General features: G+C 33.2%; 1 protein-coding gene across 1 annotated transcript in view; it reads left to right on the plus strand.

Moving 5' to 3' along the window:
• Cfap47 (cilia and flagella associated protein 47) overlaps window positions 1-19,478 on the plus strand; it is a 236,069-nt gene that overhangs the window by 9,995 nt on the left and 206,596 nt on the right. Inside the window, exons 6-15 of the mRNA XM_042702461.1 lie at window positions 346-506; window positions 1,436-1,563; window positions 3,694-3,929; window positions 7,012-7,201; window positions 8,425-8,638; window positions 11,817-11,969; window positions 13,938-14,130; window positions 14,231-14,327; window positions 17,326-17,542; window positions 18,084-18,325. Coding sequence (XP_042558395.1) covers window positions 346-506; window positions 1,436-1,563; window positions 3,694-3,929; window positions 7,012-7,201; window positions 8,425-8,638; window positions 11,817-11,969; window positions 13,938-14,130; window positions 14,231-14,327; window positions 17,326-17,542; window positions 18,084-18,325 — 1,831 coding nt within the window. The remainder of the gene's footprint in view (window positions 1-345; window positions 507-1,435; window positions 1,564-3,693; window positions 3,930-7,011; window positions 7,202-8,424; window positions 8,639-11,816; window positions 11,970-13,937; window positions 14,131-14,230; window positions 14,328-17,325; window positions 17,543-18,083; window positions 18,326-19,478) is intronic.

A 19,478-nucleotide genomic window follows, 5' to 3' on the forward strand; every position in this document is an offset into this window, starting at 1 on the left:
AATATATTAATAACCAGGAAGCTATTTATTTTACATATGTTCCAAACTGGACAGATTCATCTGACAGATGTGTATTTTCTACAGTAACCTCATAAATGTAATAAATTATTTCTAGCAATATCTATCTTAAGTAAATCAAATAAGTGTTTTTATAGAGCAGTAACTAGGGATTATTGTTATTTTTAATATTTTAAATTCTTTATCATGTGCTTTACATTAGTTATGTTTTGCTTTAAAATTAGATATTCTCTATTTTCTGAATATTGAAATTTCTGTAATTATTAAACTTCTAGAATATTTTTGTTTTACTTTAATATGCTTTTATTTCTAATTATTTTATTACAGGGTTCAAATGTTCCAGAGAGAACAGATATTGCCTTAAATAATCTTGCTTATTTAAACAAAATAAAGGACATAGATGTTACTAATTTTATCTCATGCATGCCTAATTCGGGGACTTTATTACCATATGAAAAGATTGTGATTACATTTTGTTTCAGTCCAAAGTAAGTAAGCAAAAATTACTTACATGGAAATGTTAATTATTAATGGAAATTACGTTAATGCTATTATGTTCTGTTAAAAATTTTATGGCAATGTAATAGAACTCAGGACTTTGCACATGCTAAGAAAGTGTTCAATCTCTGAACTATATCCTCAACCCTTTAACAACATAGTTGTGTGTGTGTGTGTGTGTGTGTGTGTGTGTGTGTTGTGTGTGATTCTCCAAAACTGAAGATTGAGACAGGGCCTCATCCATGCGAGGCTATACTCCTAGAATTCATTTATATTTTGTATCTGAGCTAATGACTCTAGTTTTGTCCTGGTTGCTTCAAACTTCTAATCCTTCTTAGGCATGTGCTTCATGTCCAACCTTCCTTTAACCACACTTCAAACAGACTGTATACTTTTCACAGTAAAACTTACCAGAAAATTCCAATCTGATTTCATGTTAAGGTTTTATATATTCTAGTATGCTTAATATAATTGCTAGTATTTTTGATGATCATTTAACATACTTCATGTTATGGGAGAAATCATTGGAGACCTTGTATGGTAGAAATGCAAATTTATTTATTTATTTGCTGGCGATATGTATTTACTCCACTAGGGAAGACATATTTGTAACAGAACTTTTCAATTCATCTCAGGAGTAAGATTGACTATTATAGAAAATTTATCAGAGCCCTTAGACATCAATAAATTCTTCCTGGAAAGAAAATCTTTTTTAGAGAAAGTAGCATGTAAGCCAGGTCTTGATGACTTAGTATCATCTTTGAAACATTGTCATAAACTCATTTTTCTGACTTTTATATTCAGACTGAGCTTTATGTTCTTTAATTTGCTTACATAGACTTCAGAATTATGTTAGTAATTTATTTTGAGAGGTGATAAGGTATATCTCCTTTAAAATAATTTCTCATGATTTTTACAGGTTAGTAGCTGATCGTATAAAGGATATTGGGCCTTCCCATAGGCAAGACTATGCTCTCTATGTAAGGTTTGATTCAGTAGGTAGTAAAGATGGCTTTTTGAGAGATGATGACTATAAAACTATCCAAAGTAAGTATAAAAATATAAAAATCAACAAGTATATATCAGTTAAAGCTAAAATTTGAACATAAATATTTGTAAGGAAAATATAGGATTTTTAAAATTATGGAAATATAATAAAATATGTAATCATTACATTGAACAAAAATGCCCATATTGTCGAGTGTTCTTAATATGTCATCAGGGCTATGTTAAGAATGAAGTCAACCTTTTAAACATTTTCATTATAATCTGAACAGGTGAAATTTAGATAACCTTACAATTAAAAATGATATTAGGTAAATGCAATGATCTAGAACTTAGAAAATTTAAAAAACTGATTTTAGTTGCTATGTCTGTGTGTGTTCTTAGTGCTTGGTGTAAGAGCATATCCATTTTTACCAGATTTTTTACCAGATCATCACTTCATTTTGACTCATATATACAGTGGTAAGGTACTGATAAGGCACATGATTTATAGGGCACATCTCATTATACATTATACTTTTGAATTCTTAGGTATTATTGGACTGGTTGTGATCAGTAAAAAAAAATGAAATAGGACTTGGATCCTCTAAAAAAAACAGTCAAAACAAGGAAATAAACAATTCAGACATAAAAAAATGACCCATGCCAGAGAAGTTTAGGTCCATCCCAAACACTTACGAAAATTGAAAGTAAAATAGTTGCAGATAAATACAAGTGATAGTGAGAAAGATTAAACTGTGTTCCTAAGGCAGAACTTTATTGCTGTTACTATTTATGTCACAGTTTGTGATATTGAGCTATGTTTGTTGATCATATAACATTTATATAAAGCTTGCAAGTTAATCTACCTTTGAATGGCTAGAGGTAAAGATGCTAGATTTGTCTTACTGTAATTTAGAGCCTAGAATTGGCCAGTAAAACCATCAGTGAAGAAATACACTCTTTCTAGATAAATTGCTCTTTGCAAAAATGTCCTTTCACTAATTAGAGTCTACTACCCACAGTTACTATCGTATTTCTAGCATCTTAAAACTTGATATTTATCTTCTTGCCCAGTTCATTTTCCATTGTCCATTATAATCATTCTTTTCCACATACTCATCTCTCTTAGTAGCTGATTGGGAAAAAAACCTAATCGCATTAAATTCAACTTTCAGACTGTTCTTGATTAACTTGTTGGAACACGAATGTGTTGGAGAAAAGCAAAACTAAACAAAACCCAGAAAACTATGCTTTAAATCTGTAAATGTTACCTATGGGCTCTTTAAGAAGTTTACTATTCCCAGTATATTTTACCATTTGTTCAGACTTTCTCAATCAAAATGAATATTATATCCCTTTTTATCTTTCTTCAACTCTCCAATCCTTTCTGCATCATCACTCTAATAAACACATTAAAGGGTATCTACTAGTTACCTCAAACTTAACATCTATAAATGGAATTTTGTTTTTTTCCTATAATTTACTCCTCCTTTGTTCTTTACTATCTGGAGAAGTGGCAATTCTATCATTTAGTTGCTCTGTGAAAAACCCTAGTCTCATCCTTTATAATCTGTATCCAATCTATAAACAAATCTGATTTTCCCAAGAGTGTATCTACAATATGACCATTTTCATCATTCTTCTATTATATTTCCCTGACTATATTTGATTCTTTAGGGGTTTTTGAACATGACAAGATATTAGATACTTAGGAGCATTTATACTTAGTGCTTTCTCTGCCCACAATATACTTTTTTGTGAATGTTCACGTGATTTCTTTTCCAGATTCTCTTTATAATTTGCTCAAATGTCTCTTTGGACAAAAGAGATATTTTTTGAACATTTCTACCAAGAATATGCCTAAGACCTTGTATTCTATCCATTCCACTCCAATTTACCTTTTCTATTACCACTTAGCTTCTGAGAAATGCTATAGAGTTGTTAATTTTGGTCAGCATTGCTTCATTATAATATAAAGTCCATGAACACAAATTCTGCTTTGTTACTTAATACCCAAGAAGAGTTTTTGGCACAGAGAAGATAATAATTTTGTTGAAGAAAATATTGAGTAAGTTACCCATTTCTCATTATTATTGCCTTTCAAATGAACTGTGTGGATGGACTAAGTAACTATATGTATTCAAAGTGCCCCACTCATTTTATGTTAAATGTTTGTTCTTGTTTTGCCAGGCGATAGGCATCAAAAAGTGGAATTAGCATTGACAGGCTCAGGACTTCCTGTAGTATTGCAGTTTGATCCAGGAAATGTCCTTCATTTTCCACCTTGTAATATGGGAGAACATTCTGATCTTATGTGTATTGTTCAAAATCAGTCTAAATCACTTCCTGTGATGTACCGTTTTCAAAATACTGCACATTTTACAATTGACCCTGCAAGGGGAAAGATTGATGAAGGGTGTATCCAGGTAAGACAGGTTTTTTGTTGTCAAATTTTATTTTCTTGTAATGATGCTGTACATAGAGGTTACAGTTACATCAGTAAGGTAACAAGTACATTTCTTTTCAGGCATTGTTACCCACTCCTTTGTTTTTCTCCCACTATCCCTTCCCTCCTCTAGCTCCCCCTCCCCCACCAAAGTTGTAAGGTTAATTTCCAACATAGTGTCTTGTTGTAAGACAGTTTTTCTTTACTTTAATTCACATATATTTTAAGATCTACCAAAAAAAATACCAAAGCAAATGATATGGAGAGTTAAAAGCCACACGTTTCCGCCAGCCAGAGTCAGTCATGAATGTAATCCCAGATATTTAGGAGGTAGAGATTAGGAGGATTATGATTTGAGGCCAGCCCATGTGAAAAGCTAGGAAGCTCGTGTGTGTGTGTGTGTGTGTGTGTGTGTGTGTGTGTGTGTCTGTGTCTGTGTCTGTGTCTGTGTACATGTGTGCACATGTGCGAGGTGGAGTGGGGTTGGGGTCCTAGAGCTTGAACCCATGGCTTGAGCACTGTCCTTGAGCTTTTGTACTCAAAGCTAGTGCTCTACTATTTCAACTACAGCTTCACCTCCAGCTTTCTGTGGTTGGAGAAAAGTCTCATGGCCTAGGCTGGTTTCAAACTGTGATCCTCAGATCTCAGCCTCTTGAGTAGCTAGGATTACAGGTGTAATTAGCCATTTCCGGGCTTAGTTCGTAAGATCTTTGTTTCACTAAATGCCAATAATATGGACATGATGGAATGCACCATGGATGCTAGCTGTGCAGCATATCAAAGGTAGGAATACTTGAAAGTATTGAAGACTTGAAAGTAAGGCCAAAATTCATGAGAACTGTGGTGCAAATGGATGAAGGCCTGCTTAGCCAAGTACAAGTCCCTGAATTCAAACGCAGTATCACCTAAAGAAAAAAGAGAAAAGAAACCACATTTGCTCTACAAGGACTTTTGTTTCCTAGAGTTATCTCTGAGTACTTTTATAATTATAGTAATAGAGAATCAGGAATTATTTTCTAAATGCCTATGATGTGCCAGGAAAAGCATTTATCATTCTTAAGACCTATAAAATATAGTCATTGCTTCTAAAATGTTTTAATGTAATACAGAGTTGTAAGGCATATGGTTTAAGATGTGGATTATATTAAAAGAGAACAGTAATAGAGTGACATGCATAGAAACCTAGAGAACAGAATGTATTTGCTTCCAGCCAAGTAGAAAGGTCATCACAGGAAAATAACATGGGCAGTACCTTGAAGATTGAGTAAAATTTGAAATTGGAAACTAGTGATAACTATTCTGCACTAATATTGCTGATAATACCAAGGCATTCATGTTGGTGCCAGGCTAGTTTCTGGATGTCATGTGCTATCTTATTTATAACTGCTGCTCAGACAACTCTTTCCTAGATGCCTTAAATCAGGGCTCTGACGGCTATGATCTGAAAGCAGAAATCCCCCTATATCTGTTTTGTTGGTAAATAGTGTTAGTGAAACATAGCTATTCATTTTTGTTTTCCAATTGTCTAAAACTGATTTTCTGCTATCAAGGAAGAGTTAAGTATTGGTGAGGAAATGACATGGCACATTATTTTTTTTCCTTTGAATGGTAAGCTTTGAACCCTAGGACCTTGAACATACTAGGAAAGTGCTCTACCTTTGAGCTACAATCAGTCTCTTCAAAGCCTAAAATACTTATATTGGGTATTTACAGAAAAAGTTTGCCAAATTCTGTTCTAAACATGAAAGTTGTCAATATTATATTACTTGTTTGTTATTTTATCACCTTTCCTCTACTGCATAGTAATGTGCCTCATGAAATTACTGATGGAAGATTTAATTGTAATCACAGACTATTGTACATGTTTATATTGCAAGTAGCTTCTATTTATATCTCATAATGTTTCATTAGTATGACCCCTAATTTAGATACAATAAATGTTAGCTATAGTATATAAAATGTTTTCTATTTTTGTGCCAGTACTGAGGCTTGTACTCGGGGCCCAGGTGCTGTCCCTGAGCTTTTTGCTCAAGGCTAGTGCTCTACCACTTGAGACACAGCTCCACTCTGGCTTTTTAATAGTTTTTATTGGAGATAAGAGTCTCACAGACATTCTTGCCTGGGCTGGCTTCAAACCATGACCCTCAGATCTCAGCCCCTGAGTAGCTAGGATTTACAGGCCTGAGCCATCAGTGCCTGGATGCAGTTATTTTTATAGACCAATCTTGCAACCTTTAACCTTGTAAAGAGTTTCAAGTCAGTCCAGTGAGAGAATAAAGTGTTCTCAATTCTTTCTTTTGCATCCATACTGTCCTGTCTATATGTATAACAATTTAGATTCCCAGGAATAAGCCAGAACTTTGCAAATGCCATATGAATATCTTAGTCTTAATTTAATAATTTACTTTCCACTTGCTGTTTTTAAGCTCAGGAGATGGTTGTTGATACAAAGTGAGCTCTGAATCATGTCAAATAAAGGCATGCTCTAATATTAGGCATTCTAGCCAGCAAGCTTGCCAGTTAGAACACACAGTTACAATTCTCTTAAGATTAAACTCTTGGACTTTTGTAAACCTATTTCCTTTTATTGCATCTAGGCTAATGTTTTTCATAGTCATATATTTCTAGTGCTGTTTTTTTTTTTTCAGGAGAAATCTTACTTAGGTTTAGAAGGAGAATTTAGTAAATAAAAATGACTCAAACTTTTCTATTCCTTTAGAGTTTTAGCAACATTAAAAATAGTTCAGATATTTGTTTGTAAGATAACTTTTAAATATCTGAAAAAGTATATTTTGACAAGTTTATGTCATTGTTTTCTTTTTCTTTGTGAGGAGGAATATCTGGAAGTCCTCTAACTCTCATTCTTCAAATGCTGTGGTGTACTGTATTCTTAGTTTTTCTTAAATTCCTAATAATATTTATATTTGTCCATGCTGGATTTCCATAAAGTACTTTAATATCACCATGATGAACTAGTGTTCCTTGAAACTAAAATAAATGATTTCTTTGTATTTTTTCCATAATGATAGGTCATTGATTACTTTTTCTTTTCTTCTTTTTAGAATGTGATATGTTCCTTTACTCCACGCCAAATTGGATCCTTCAAAGTACAGCAAATAATAGATATTATTGGCCCGGTGGCAGATGAAAAATTAGAGTCTTTATCAATGAAACCATTTCATCAAATATATTTAGAGTTCCATAGTGTATGCAAAGCTGTCACTAAGGAAGTGGTGATGAAAATTAATCCTGGTACAGTATTGTGTTGTTTTCAATATACTTGTTGTTATGAATATATGTATAGAATATGTATAGAATTACCTGGATATATTAACATTTATTGTACACATCAGATAAGATTGAAACAACTGATTTTCATACGTTAGCATGCATCAAAATCATCCCATAGGCCTGTTCAAATATATTATCACTGGCTTGTATTTCAGCATTGGTTATTAAGCAGGTCTATGTTGGATCAAAAGAATTGTGTTTTTACTAAGTTCCTAGTGGATGGTATATTTCTATTCTGAGTGTTATGCTTTTAGTGAATGATCTATATATTTTAATGGCTGACATAGGTTCTTCTTTCTACATTTTACTCTTTTTTGGGGGGTCAGTTGTGGGGTTTGAACTTGAGGTCTGGGCACTGTTCCTGAAAGTTTTTTGTTCAAGGATAGTGCTCTACCACTTTGAGTCAAATCTCCATTTCTTGTTTTTAGATGGTTAATTGGAGGTAAGAGTGTTTCCTTCCTGGACTGGCTTCAAATTGCACTTCTCAGCCTCCTAATTAGCTAGGATCCCAAGTGTGAGCCATCAGTGCTCAGCTACATTTCATTCTTTAAGTCTGACTATAATCTGGATTTGACCATCCCCAAATTTTCTGGTTGTTGCTATTTCACTCAGTACTCTATCACATTTCATATATTGAAATTGGATGGTATACAACTGTTTAAACCTATGCAAATTTCAGCTTCATGTAGATCAACAGAAGTATTTCAAGTTATATTTATATTATGCATGCATTTTATAATCTATTTCTGTATTCCTTTGCTAACTTGTTCTGTGTATGCCTGTGTACTAAGTGATCTGTTTTTCCTGATTATTTTTCCTTGGAAATTTAGTATTTAAATTAGAGCCAATTATAATAGTGTATTAATTCATGACTTTTTAAAAGAAAGCCAAAATTCAAACTGCCAAAGATAAACTTAATGCTCATTTCTTTTTTTTTTTTTAATTTTATTTTATTTGAGAACATACTGTACAGAGGGGTTACAATTACATGGGCAAGATAATGCATACATATCTTACCAAGCATTGCAGCCTCCTCCTTTGTTTACCCTTCACCTCCCTTCCCAGCCTCCCCCCTTCCCCCCACCCAATCCTTCCCCCTCCCCCCCCACACCGACATTGTAAAGCTCGTTTTTGACATGACATTTTGTACTTCTCATTGTTCTTAATGCTCATTTCTATAAAAGGTTTATCTCCTTTCGTCAGTAATCCTATTGGAAAGTTTGTAATCAAAGATTTGGCAAAAAATAAGAATCCTGTACCTGTAGCAATGCTGCAATCAGCCACAACATGCCTGCATAATCATCACATAAATGAAAAGTCCACAGCCAATGCATTGATAGCCTATCCCAATGACCGACCTGGGAGTATAAGGCCTGGAGATCACCATAAGACTTTCAGGTAACATATCATATTAAAAATTGTAACTTTGAAAAACATAATCTCTAATGATATTCAAAAGTCTGCCAAGAACATGAGAACATGATGTTAAATAAAATGATGTCAGTAAAACTTTTTTTTTTGTCGGTCATGGGGCTTGAACTCTGGGCCTGGGCACTATCCCTGAGCGGTTCCAGCTCAAGTGCTCTACTACTTGAGCCATAGCACCACTTCTAGCATTTGTGTTTTTTGTTTTTATGGGTTTTTTTTGTTTCTTTTTGCTTTTTAAAAAAATTTTGTTGGTCATGGGGATTGAACTCTGGGCCTGGGTGTTGTCCCTCAGCTCTTCAGCTCAAGGCTAGTTGCTCTACCACTTGAGTCACAGCACCACTTCTGGTTTTCTGGTGGATAATTGGAGATAAGAGTCTCATGATTTTCCTGTCCAGGTTGGCTTTGAGCTGCGATCCTCAGATCTCAGCCTCCTGAATAGCTAGAATTACAGGTGTAAGCCACTGGCACTCAGTTGTTTTCTCTCTTTTTAATATGGAGCACATGGTTGTTGAATGCCCAACTGTATTTTCTTTATCTAATCTTTTTATTGCCTCTGTTGTGTACTACCTGGAAGTGACTGATATGTAAAACAACTTTTTATGAATATTATTAACAAGTATAGAAAAATGACAGAAATTACCATACTTAGAAATGTAAGTCCTCAGAATAGATATGTTTACTCAATATGATTGAGTGCTTGAGCTTATCTGAATAAAAGTATTATATTGTGGAAAACTATCATTATTATCATCATCTTTAGTTATCCCCTCAAAGATATACTTAATGTAACTGTTTCTAAGCTGAGCTAAAATAACAGATATTTAAACCTCTACAAATTTACTACCTTACAAATAATTCACTAGAAATAATCAATGCATTTTGAAATGTTTTTCTATGCCCTGAGCCAAAAATATACTTTGTACACATTTGCAAGTGATACAGGTTTCTTTTTTGCCTGTATTATGCTACTACTATACTACCTAAACTTGATAGTTCAACTTGTCACTTTACTTTAGAGAACCTTTAAGTTCACCTAATTCTGTAGCAAATTTACTGTAATGTCATTTGATTTTTAGGCCATTTTTATTATAAACATTCTGTAGTGTGCTATAGAATATTCTGTTTTGTTTTACAAATCCTATTTATGTTTGCCCTTGTTTTCATTTGACAAGTACCATAACACAGAGAAAAAAAAGCATTCAGATTCAAATTTAAATAATTATATATTGTAAAAAGTCAATTGTGTCTTCTTTTTCCCTGCAATGGTAGCTTCTGGAAACATTTATATATCTCATGTAAATATGTGGATGAAATGCTTTAAGTTAGTGTTAACACTTTATTTCTAACTCTGTATCAATTAGATCATTTAAATACAAGATTTAGCACTTCCTATTTATTCCAAAGACATTTATTTTTCCTCAATAAATCTGCTTTACATTAATAGAGGAGAAAATTCAGTCCTGTATGAAAGAAATTTTATTGTACTATATTTACTTTTGCTCATTTAATTATTTATCTATTTTAATGGCACTATAATTTGAATTCAGTTCTTCATGCTTGCTTGGCAAGCTATACCATATGATTCATTCCTTCAGTTATTTTGAAACAGGGCCTTGCTTTTTACCTTTGTCTGGCCTAGGCTTCATCCTCCTAGTTATACTTCCCACTGCAGCTGCAATGACAGGCATGTGCTACCATGCACAGCTTTTTTCATTGAGGTGGAGCTTTGTATACTTCTGCCTAGGTTATCCTGGAACCATGATCCTCATGAATTCAGCCTCCCAACATAACTAGTATGACAAGCTTGAGACACAATACCTAGTTATTGGTTGAGATGGAGGTCTTCTGAAAATTTTCTAAGGCTGGACTAGAATCATAATCCTCCTGATCCTTCCTGTTTATGGAAAATAAATTTTTATTATTAAAGAATATTTATTACTTAAGAATATGTAAGGATTTAGATATGTTAATAATGCTTTGTCACTTAAGGTGTTTTCCCTGTTGGTACTTTACATGTCCTTCCTTTTCTCCTTTTTACAGACATTAGAACTTTAGATAAGAAAATTATTTCTAAGAGTCTTAGAGCTTGACTAAGTGTGGAAGGGTATTGTTTTCCTGCTCTAGGGAAAGAGAGAAAAAGGATAATAATTTGAGGATAGCCTGAGCAAAGAGTTAACATGAGACCCAATCTGACAAAAATCTAAAAGCAAAAAGCTTTGGGTATGGCTCAAGTGTTAGAGCACTTGACTAACATGTGTGAGGTCCTGAGTTCAATCTTCAATACCACATAAAACTTAGTACTTGATGGAAAATTTAAATATTAACTGTCTTTTAGTGTTCTTAACTGTATTAACTGCATTTTGTGTTCTTTTTGTATCACTCTGTTAAAAGTTAAGTTAAATATATCTTTATGTGACTATCAAGGAAGTATGAAACAAGGAAAAATGTGATGAAATTTCTTTTTCCATTTATCATACACATGAATTATTGAGGGTAAGAATCTTAATGACATAAAATTTACTAAAGGTTGAGGTCGACTAAGGCCAGAATGTATTCATGATATTACTTTGTAATTCATTGAAAATATGTAACAGTTAAAAAGGAAAGAACATGAAAGCAATGAGGTCAATCTAACATATATAAAAATTACAGTTATTTTTATTGATTACTTCTTTTTATAGATTTATTGTTCATATTTTATAACCTTTATGATTTTAGGAAAGTAACATGTTTGAAAAAAGATTTCACTATTCTATATTTTTAAATTTTATCACAATGATCTAAAAGTATTGATCTCTTAGGACAAACTGATCAGATTAAAATTTAATTTTTGAAGTCTAATTTATTATTTAGAACTCTCCCAATAGCCTATTTCACTAATTCCATAAGGGCAAGTTTATGGTAGGTACTCCTGCCTACCAATAACCTTAAGAATAAGCTTTTTTCTCTGATTAAATTTTAAAAATTGGCTTTATTCTACATACTTCTGAAAGAAGTTTTTTCATAGAGAATAGAATATGAGGCAAAAGATGAATCCATTCCCCACTGTATGACCAGGTCTACCAAAGTAGTTGGCTTGAAGTTGTAACACACACTAACAGTGCAAATACATAGATATAAATTTTAACAAGACTTGTTCACATTGTAGGACAATTTTCACGAAGATTCCAAGACATAATTATACAGATCATGAATATGAATATACTAGCCTTGAACAAGAAAAAAAGAAAGCACATCAAGACTATTACACAAAATATATTAGAAACTCAAGGAACATTCGCCTACAGAAAGAAGCAGAGAGGTAAAGTACAGCCCATCAAACAATATACCAATACCCATATAGGTATTTTTTTAAGAAAATGGTGTAGTTTTTAAGAAAATTTGTGTGTAGTTTAATAGTTTGATACATGTGTATGGTGTCTACTGACCGATTTAGGGTAGTTACCATTCCCATCTCTTCCAATATTTGTAATACTTTTAATCAAAGAAATAATTGAACTTATTTATGAAGTATTTGGATGTTTCAGGACATGTATACAAATCAAGTGAGGATAATTTATGTTTCCATTTGTGTTTACCTCTATGAAGAAATCTAGAACTTAATTCCACCTGTGTTTCAGTACTTCTAATATTCCCTTTATTTCCTAACTGCCCCCAAATATCCAACATGTAATATCCACTTTTCTACATTCATATCAAATATTTTAGCATCTACATTTTACTTAACATCTGCATCTTACTACATCTGCATTTTACTTAACATATTGTTTCAACATTTGACTGAAAATGAGAGGATTTCATTCATGTATGTATGTGTGTATGTGTGATGTGTTTGTATGTGTAGGCCCTTTGGTTTGAACTCAGGGCCTAAGCTTTGTCCATGAAATTTTTTTTTGTTTTTTGTTTTGGTTTGTCTTTTGCTCAAGGATAGCACTCCATCACTTGAGCCACAACTCTATTTCTATCTTTTTGTGGTTAATTGGAGATAAGAGTCTCAAGGACTTTCCTCCTCAGACTGGCTTTAAACTATTATCCTCAGCCCTCAGCCTTCTGAGTAGCTAGGATTACAGGTGCATTTCATTCTTTGTAATGTCTAAATAATACTTCTTGTGTAGTGCATATATACCACACTTTCTGTATCTATGACTTGGCAGTTATGAATAAATAAACATGGGTAGTCATCCATCTCTTCATTATGCTGTTTGTAAATAATAGCCAGAAGTGGAATAAGCTGTATCATACGATACATCTAGTTTTACTTTTGTAAAGAACCTCTGTATTGTGCTCCCTGATTGTTCCACCACCCAATTTCAAAACAAATTTAAAATCTTCCTTTGAGAAGTGTCCATTTGTATCGTTTGTCATACATGAATTGATTAGTTTAGGGACTTTGTTATTGAGGGTTTTTTTTTTAATATTTTGAGAAATCTTTTGTCAAATGAATAGTTTTCAGTCTTCCTCTAAGATGTAGGTGTTTCTTGACTCTTACACCAAAGTTTCCTAAGTTGATAGAATTGGTATACTTTTGCTTTGGTTGCCTGTATTTTGGTGCTCTTCTCCAAAAAAATTGCTTGTGCTAGTGTCTTATTTACTCCAGGTTTTATTATAGTAATTTCATATCTTTTTTATTTTATGTTGATATTTGTGTATGGTAAACAATAAGGTTCAAATTCTAATCTTCTGCATGTGAACATCATATATTTTCTTTGCTTTTTAGTTTCTTTCTGTTTTGAATTAATTTATAGTAATATTATTACCATTTGATATGGAGATGTCTTAGGCACAATCTTAACCTTAAAACAAAGATTCCATTATATGTGATGTGTACAGATTGTTTTTCAGGAGGAACCTGTACAGAATGAATGATGCAGAACAGAGGCAGGAAGAGAGTTGAAGAAGGAATGTGTTTCAAATAGAGTTTATACTCAGCCTAATTCTTAGAATCTTTTGAATATATATTATGCCACATAGTTGTCCCTTCCTCTAGATAAAGAAGCTTGTCTTAACTGATATCTGCCTCTCATTGACTGTGGGCTGCTCCTGAATGTGACACAGCAGTTGAAGCGGATATAACTTCCCATAAGTGGTGTTAGAAGAGAATGGGCCTTAGTGGAGGAAAACTTCCTGTCGACTAGTGTTCCAGTCTGGCTAAGTAGATATGAGTGAGCCCCAACAATGTGTACTATGGGGGCTATTTGCATTTATATTTATATTTTATAAATAACCTGGCCTCAATTGTTCATTCTTTTTCTTATTGTTATTTTAATAGGCAACATATGTGTTCACATAATGACACAGACATAGGCTTACAACCAGGGTCGGGCCTAAAGTCACCCCCTCTCTCAGTAACTGAAATAGAAGAGGTAATACCTTTACCTCCACCAGAGTCTCCCATCAATGACACTCAGTTATTAAGTACAAAAAAAATGGCATCGAAGGAGATAGAGGCCCAACATAATAAGGTATATAGGATACTTTAATTTTTGTTCTAATATTCAAATTCTTAAAATAGCTCTTGATAATATTGAATGATTAATTTTGGAAAAATTTGTTTTTCCTCAGGTTCTCAAAGGACTTAAATCAGAACCATCCACTAACCAGGAGAAACATGAGTGTAGCTTACATTTGACACCAAAGCAAATTCATCAAGTAATTGTTGGTAAGAACATAGAAAAACATATTGCATTATTTTTTAGCCTATTTATAAGAGATAATTTATAATCTTCAGAAATCATAATTTTAAAGTATAGAAGTCAATAAATTTTTTTAAATTTGGTTATGAAACCCCCATCACAATTCAGTTTAGAATATATAATCACCACTGTATCTGTAGGCAATCACTCCCTACTTTTTACCGTCTGCCTTGAGCTATCAATAAATCCTTTCTATCTTTATGAATTTGTCTGTTCTGAACATTCCATATAAATGGAATAATATGATATATGATAAACTACGTATTACTTTTATCACAGCATATGGTTTTTGGGACATATATCTCCTACTCCTTATTATTTTCTATATTTAAATGGCACCCCACTGTTATTTTATTTATTTTAATTTATTTTTCCACTGATTCTTGGATATTGTGCTGTTTCAAACTTGTGTCTCATGGATCATGAGGCTATACATATTGACATAAAATTTTTTGAAGGGCTGTAAGGTTTTATTTTTTTATTAGATTCTTAAGATTAGAATTGCTGACTTGTATGGAAAAAGTATAACTGACTTAAAAAAAAATAAAACCTCCTAAAAGGTTGCCAAAGTAACTCTATCAAGTTACAATGGCCAGGAATTTGATAGATGCTAAGCTCTATAGTTCCATGAACTTATCTTTCCCTATTATTTGGTAACTATTCTTGCCTTCCAAATTAGTTATTGACTGATCAGACAAGCAGATCTATACAAAAAACAAAAGAAAGTTAGAAGACAGTGTTCATTGAATTTTCTATAGCTTCTCTGTTAATTTCCCTCCTTTCTTTCCCTGATGCCCTGAGCATCTTAGTACAGTCACTCTGGGAATAGGGATTCTGTATTGACAAAGCCAGCTAATCTGAGGGAATTTTAAGTGGACTGGAGGAAGTATATAGAGAGGATATGTTTAATGAAATGGGTAAGGGAGTAGCCCTCATTTTCACATACTAGGGGTGCTCTTTGAGCCTCTAAATGGAGCAGGGCCTAATCCCATAAAAATATTATAGTTTCAGAAAACTGATTCTAATTATATATTTCAAAATTAAGGTAATTATTAAACACAATAGACTTGTTTGATTAGTTTGCTCCACTTTTTTTTTTACACTTTCTATTAACATTTTGACCAACCCAACAATACATGCTTGGATATCACCCCAGCTTGTTTCTGTTATAACTGATGTTTCTCACATGCCTTATAACATGGTTATTTTCCTATTCTCATGCCTGGCCAACCTGGTAGATATTCAGTCAGAAGTCTCCTTCATCAAATAGAGAGTAAAGACCCTTTCAAGCATATTGTAATTGATAGCCATAGTAACTAGCAACACTTATTAACATGTTCATAATATCTTATATCAGCTCAGCTTAAGGTAGGAGAAACTTCCATTTTTGTTTAAGCTGGAGTGACAAAGATCAAAGTTAACCACCTGCCTGAAATGATCAAAAACAAGTGACAAAAATACATCAGATTTTCCTTAACATGGAATATCAAACAGTGAAAAATATGGTATCAGGGGCACAGGAATGGAAGTGGGAAGTATGAACACATGCAGTCATGGTATTCAATATATACTATGTAAAAATGGACTATGCAACTTGTGGGCAGGGAAGGGAGGGTGGAAATGGGGAAAAGGGAAAGAAGAGATGATATTGTTCAAGAAGGATGATATTGTACAGCTCCTTAATGATAACAATAAAAATGACTTTTAAAAAGATAGGGAGGGGGGCTGGGAACGTGGCTCAGTGGTAGAGTGCTTTCCTTGCGTGCATGAGGCCCTGGGTTCAATTCCTCAGCACCACATAAGCAGAAAAAGCCAGAAGTGGTAGAGTGCTAGCCTTGACATGAAGAGCTGAGGGACAGTGCCAAGGCCCACAGTTCAGGCCCCACGACCGGCAAAAATAAATAAATAAATAAATAAATAGAGAGGGACTGGGAGAGAGTGAGGGAACAGAAGAAAGTGTTTTAAAGGAAATGTACTCATTATGTGACTCATGTAATGGTGTAATCCCTCTGTAGATCACCTGTATAATAACAATAAAGAAAATTAATTTTTTAAAAAGGTACCAAAGAGATTTACTAGCATGAGAGTTTCCAGTCCACAGCACATAGAGAAGGAACTAAAAACCTGAAGGAATTCATGCAATGAAATGACAAACATAAGAGACCAGGATCACCAAGGAAGCTAGATGGTATGGATCAGAGTAGCTGGAAAGAAAAGAACTTCACAATAAAACTTCTGTTCTGCTGATGGCCTCTCTCAATCATTCAGAAAATGTTTAACCAGATAATGAATGTGAGAAAGCCATCCCAAATGAGCAAAATGAAAAATTACAAAGGATTATAGAATAATCAACCCTGAAAAAACCAGGAATAATTACTGTTGCCACCTAGCTGATTGAAATAAAAACCTTCATGGCTTCTAGGTCAATGCAACAAATACTCAGCAAGTTCTTTTAGTAGTAGCAAATTATTGCTATTTATAACACTACTGCAGACCTATATAACTTATATAATGAAAGATTTGAAACAAATAATGTTTTAAAATAACTTCTTCCCAGAATAGAAAATTCATTGGAACACAAAATATGTGTCTGTTATATTCTAATAATTGACATTTAAAAGGAAAAGACTTGAATAGTGAGTTATGGTAAAATTACTAATACCTGTAAATTCTGGATTCATGAGTAAAATAATTTCACTGACGATAGCTAAGAGAATTTGTTGTGAATTAGTGTGCTGAGATGAGTTACATTGTGCTTACTTTGTTATATAATTAGAATATATTCATATTAGAAGTTAGTCAAAAATGTAAATAGCAATTTTTGATCATTTAAGTAAAATAGCTTGCCATTATAGTAAATATTATAGTAAATATTTTATCATTTTCTATAATTTTATTAATTTCAATTAGATAAATGAAAACATTTCAACATTAAAATTAATAACTTACTTTTCATTGTTTTAGGACCCTCAATTCTGAACTTCGGTAATATTTGTGTGAGCTCTACAAACATTCGTCAATTGCATTTTATTAATATGCTCTCTATGCATGTTTTGGTCCAGTTAGATGTTAACATGGAAGAACTTCAGAAAACAAAACAATTATCATTTGTAATTCCACCCACAGCTAGTACTTATGTTTCAATGGTATTTGAATCCCATAAAATTGGAAATTTTTGGAAGTAAGCTTCATTTTTTAATTTCTGTGTGCTAGGATCATTTGTAGTATGTATTTACCTAAATAATTGTACTATATTATAGTTGATTTCAAAGCATGAGCACTATATATGTGTCAACTCATAGATCTGTAGTTTCATATTTCTCTGATAATGTAATTCTCTTTCATAATTATTTAAAAATATTACCTACTAGTTATTAATTATGTAGATTAATCTATGACATACATTTTTCATACATAAGTGAATTCTTTTTTTTAAGAGTTTTTTTATTGTGAGAATACCGTACAGAGGAGTTACAATTACATGGGCAAGATGAGCACATTTCTTATCAAGCATTGTTGCCTCCTCTTTGTTTCCCCTTCCCATCCCTTCCCATACTCCCCCCACCTCCCCCCCCATCCTCCCCCCACCCCCCACCAAAGTTGTAAAGTTCATTTTTTGACATAACGACTTGTACATCTCATTGTTGCAATGGGTCCACCTGTAACCCTATAGTCAAAATAGCTATGATCACTTAAACATGGATGCTTTTGGTGTGTTACAGGTCATTTACATTTACAGTGAACAGCATTCCTGGTGGGCATATCCTGGTGATGGCAGCTATTACAGCAATAAGACTTGAATTATCTTCTAAGGAGATATTATTGAAACCCCAAGCTTTCTTAGTGAAAACGTGTTTTCGAGGGACAGTTAAATTGCATAATCGCCAGAATCTTCCTGCTCGGTTTGGATGGCACCCAATAAATACAGATAAAGGGTTTGCCTTTTCTATTCGTCCAGCTAGTGGTAATAATTTATTTTGTTTCATTCAGGCATTTATTTATTAATTCACTTGTGTATCTAGACATGCATCAATTAAGTTGTATTCTGGCTAAGAGCATAGAAATAACTAGATACTGTGATCAGGGTAATTTTTACCTAGGTAAATGTGATTTAACAATATGGGTTATTAAGGTTTTGTTTCTTTTCAAATGATTTACTTCTAATTGGATATTTTTATAGGCATTGAATGTTTTCCGCTTGTTTTCTTTACTTTTTTGTTGACTTTACTCTTGGTAAAACCATGAGTCACTCAACCCTTTGTGATACAGTGACTTTACTCTAACCCACTCAGACGTTGTATTCTGTATTCATCCTCATGCCAGTATTTAGAAGCCATTTGATGAAGTTTTTGCCACTTCCATGGTTCAAATTTCACCCCATCTTTTCTGCTTTTATAGGTAAAAACTATGATATTCACTCTATCCTGTTTAGTATCATGTTCCCCTGAATTTCAGAAGTTTCTCTCTCCCTGAAAGAATTTCTAACTCATTGTATTCCTTCAAGTATACATTTTTCCTTATTCCAAAGAAAATGATAACTTTGAGTAGGTAAAAGCCTCTCATACCAAATAAGATTCTAAACACATAAGTTCTAAAAACATCTGAATTCTAGAAATAATTTAAATACTATGAGCTACATGGGAAGTTACATCTACAGGGATGTGTACATTTACAAAAATTTGTATATACATTTTTCTAATTTGGGGAGAAGAAGGGAAATAACAAAATGTGGGAATAAGGATACAGGTTGACCCATTGTAACAATGAGATGTACAAGACACTATGTTGAAAATGAACTTTACAACTTGGAGGGGGGGAAGAGGGAGGAGTTGGGGAGATGGGGAGGGAAGGGATAGTAGGGGAAAAACAAAGGAGGAAGTAACAATGCTGGATAAGAAATGTACTCATTACCTTACTCATGTAACTGTTACCCCTCTGTACAGTATTTTTTACAATAAAAATAAAATAAAATAATTTCTCTAGTAATGATGATTCCTTTCTCTGAAAGCTGAGTGAGTGTCAAATGTTGATAAGTATTTTAGAACGTTGGAAAATATATAGAGGGGACAATGATTTGCTTAACAATCTCAAATTATTTCCTATAAACTATATAATAT

The sequence above is a fragment of the Dipodomys spectabilis genome, unplaced genomic scaffold, assembly GCF_019054845.1.
Source record: "Dipodomys spectabilis isolate Male_0828 unplaced genomic scaffold, ASM1905484v1 ptg000324l, whole genome shotgun sequence".
Lineage (NCBI taxonomy): Eukaryota > Metazoa > Chordata > Mammalia > Rodentia > Heteromyidae > Dipodomys > Dipodomys spectabilis.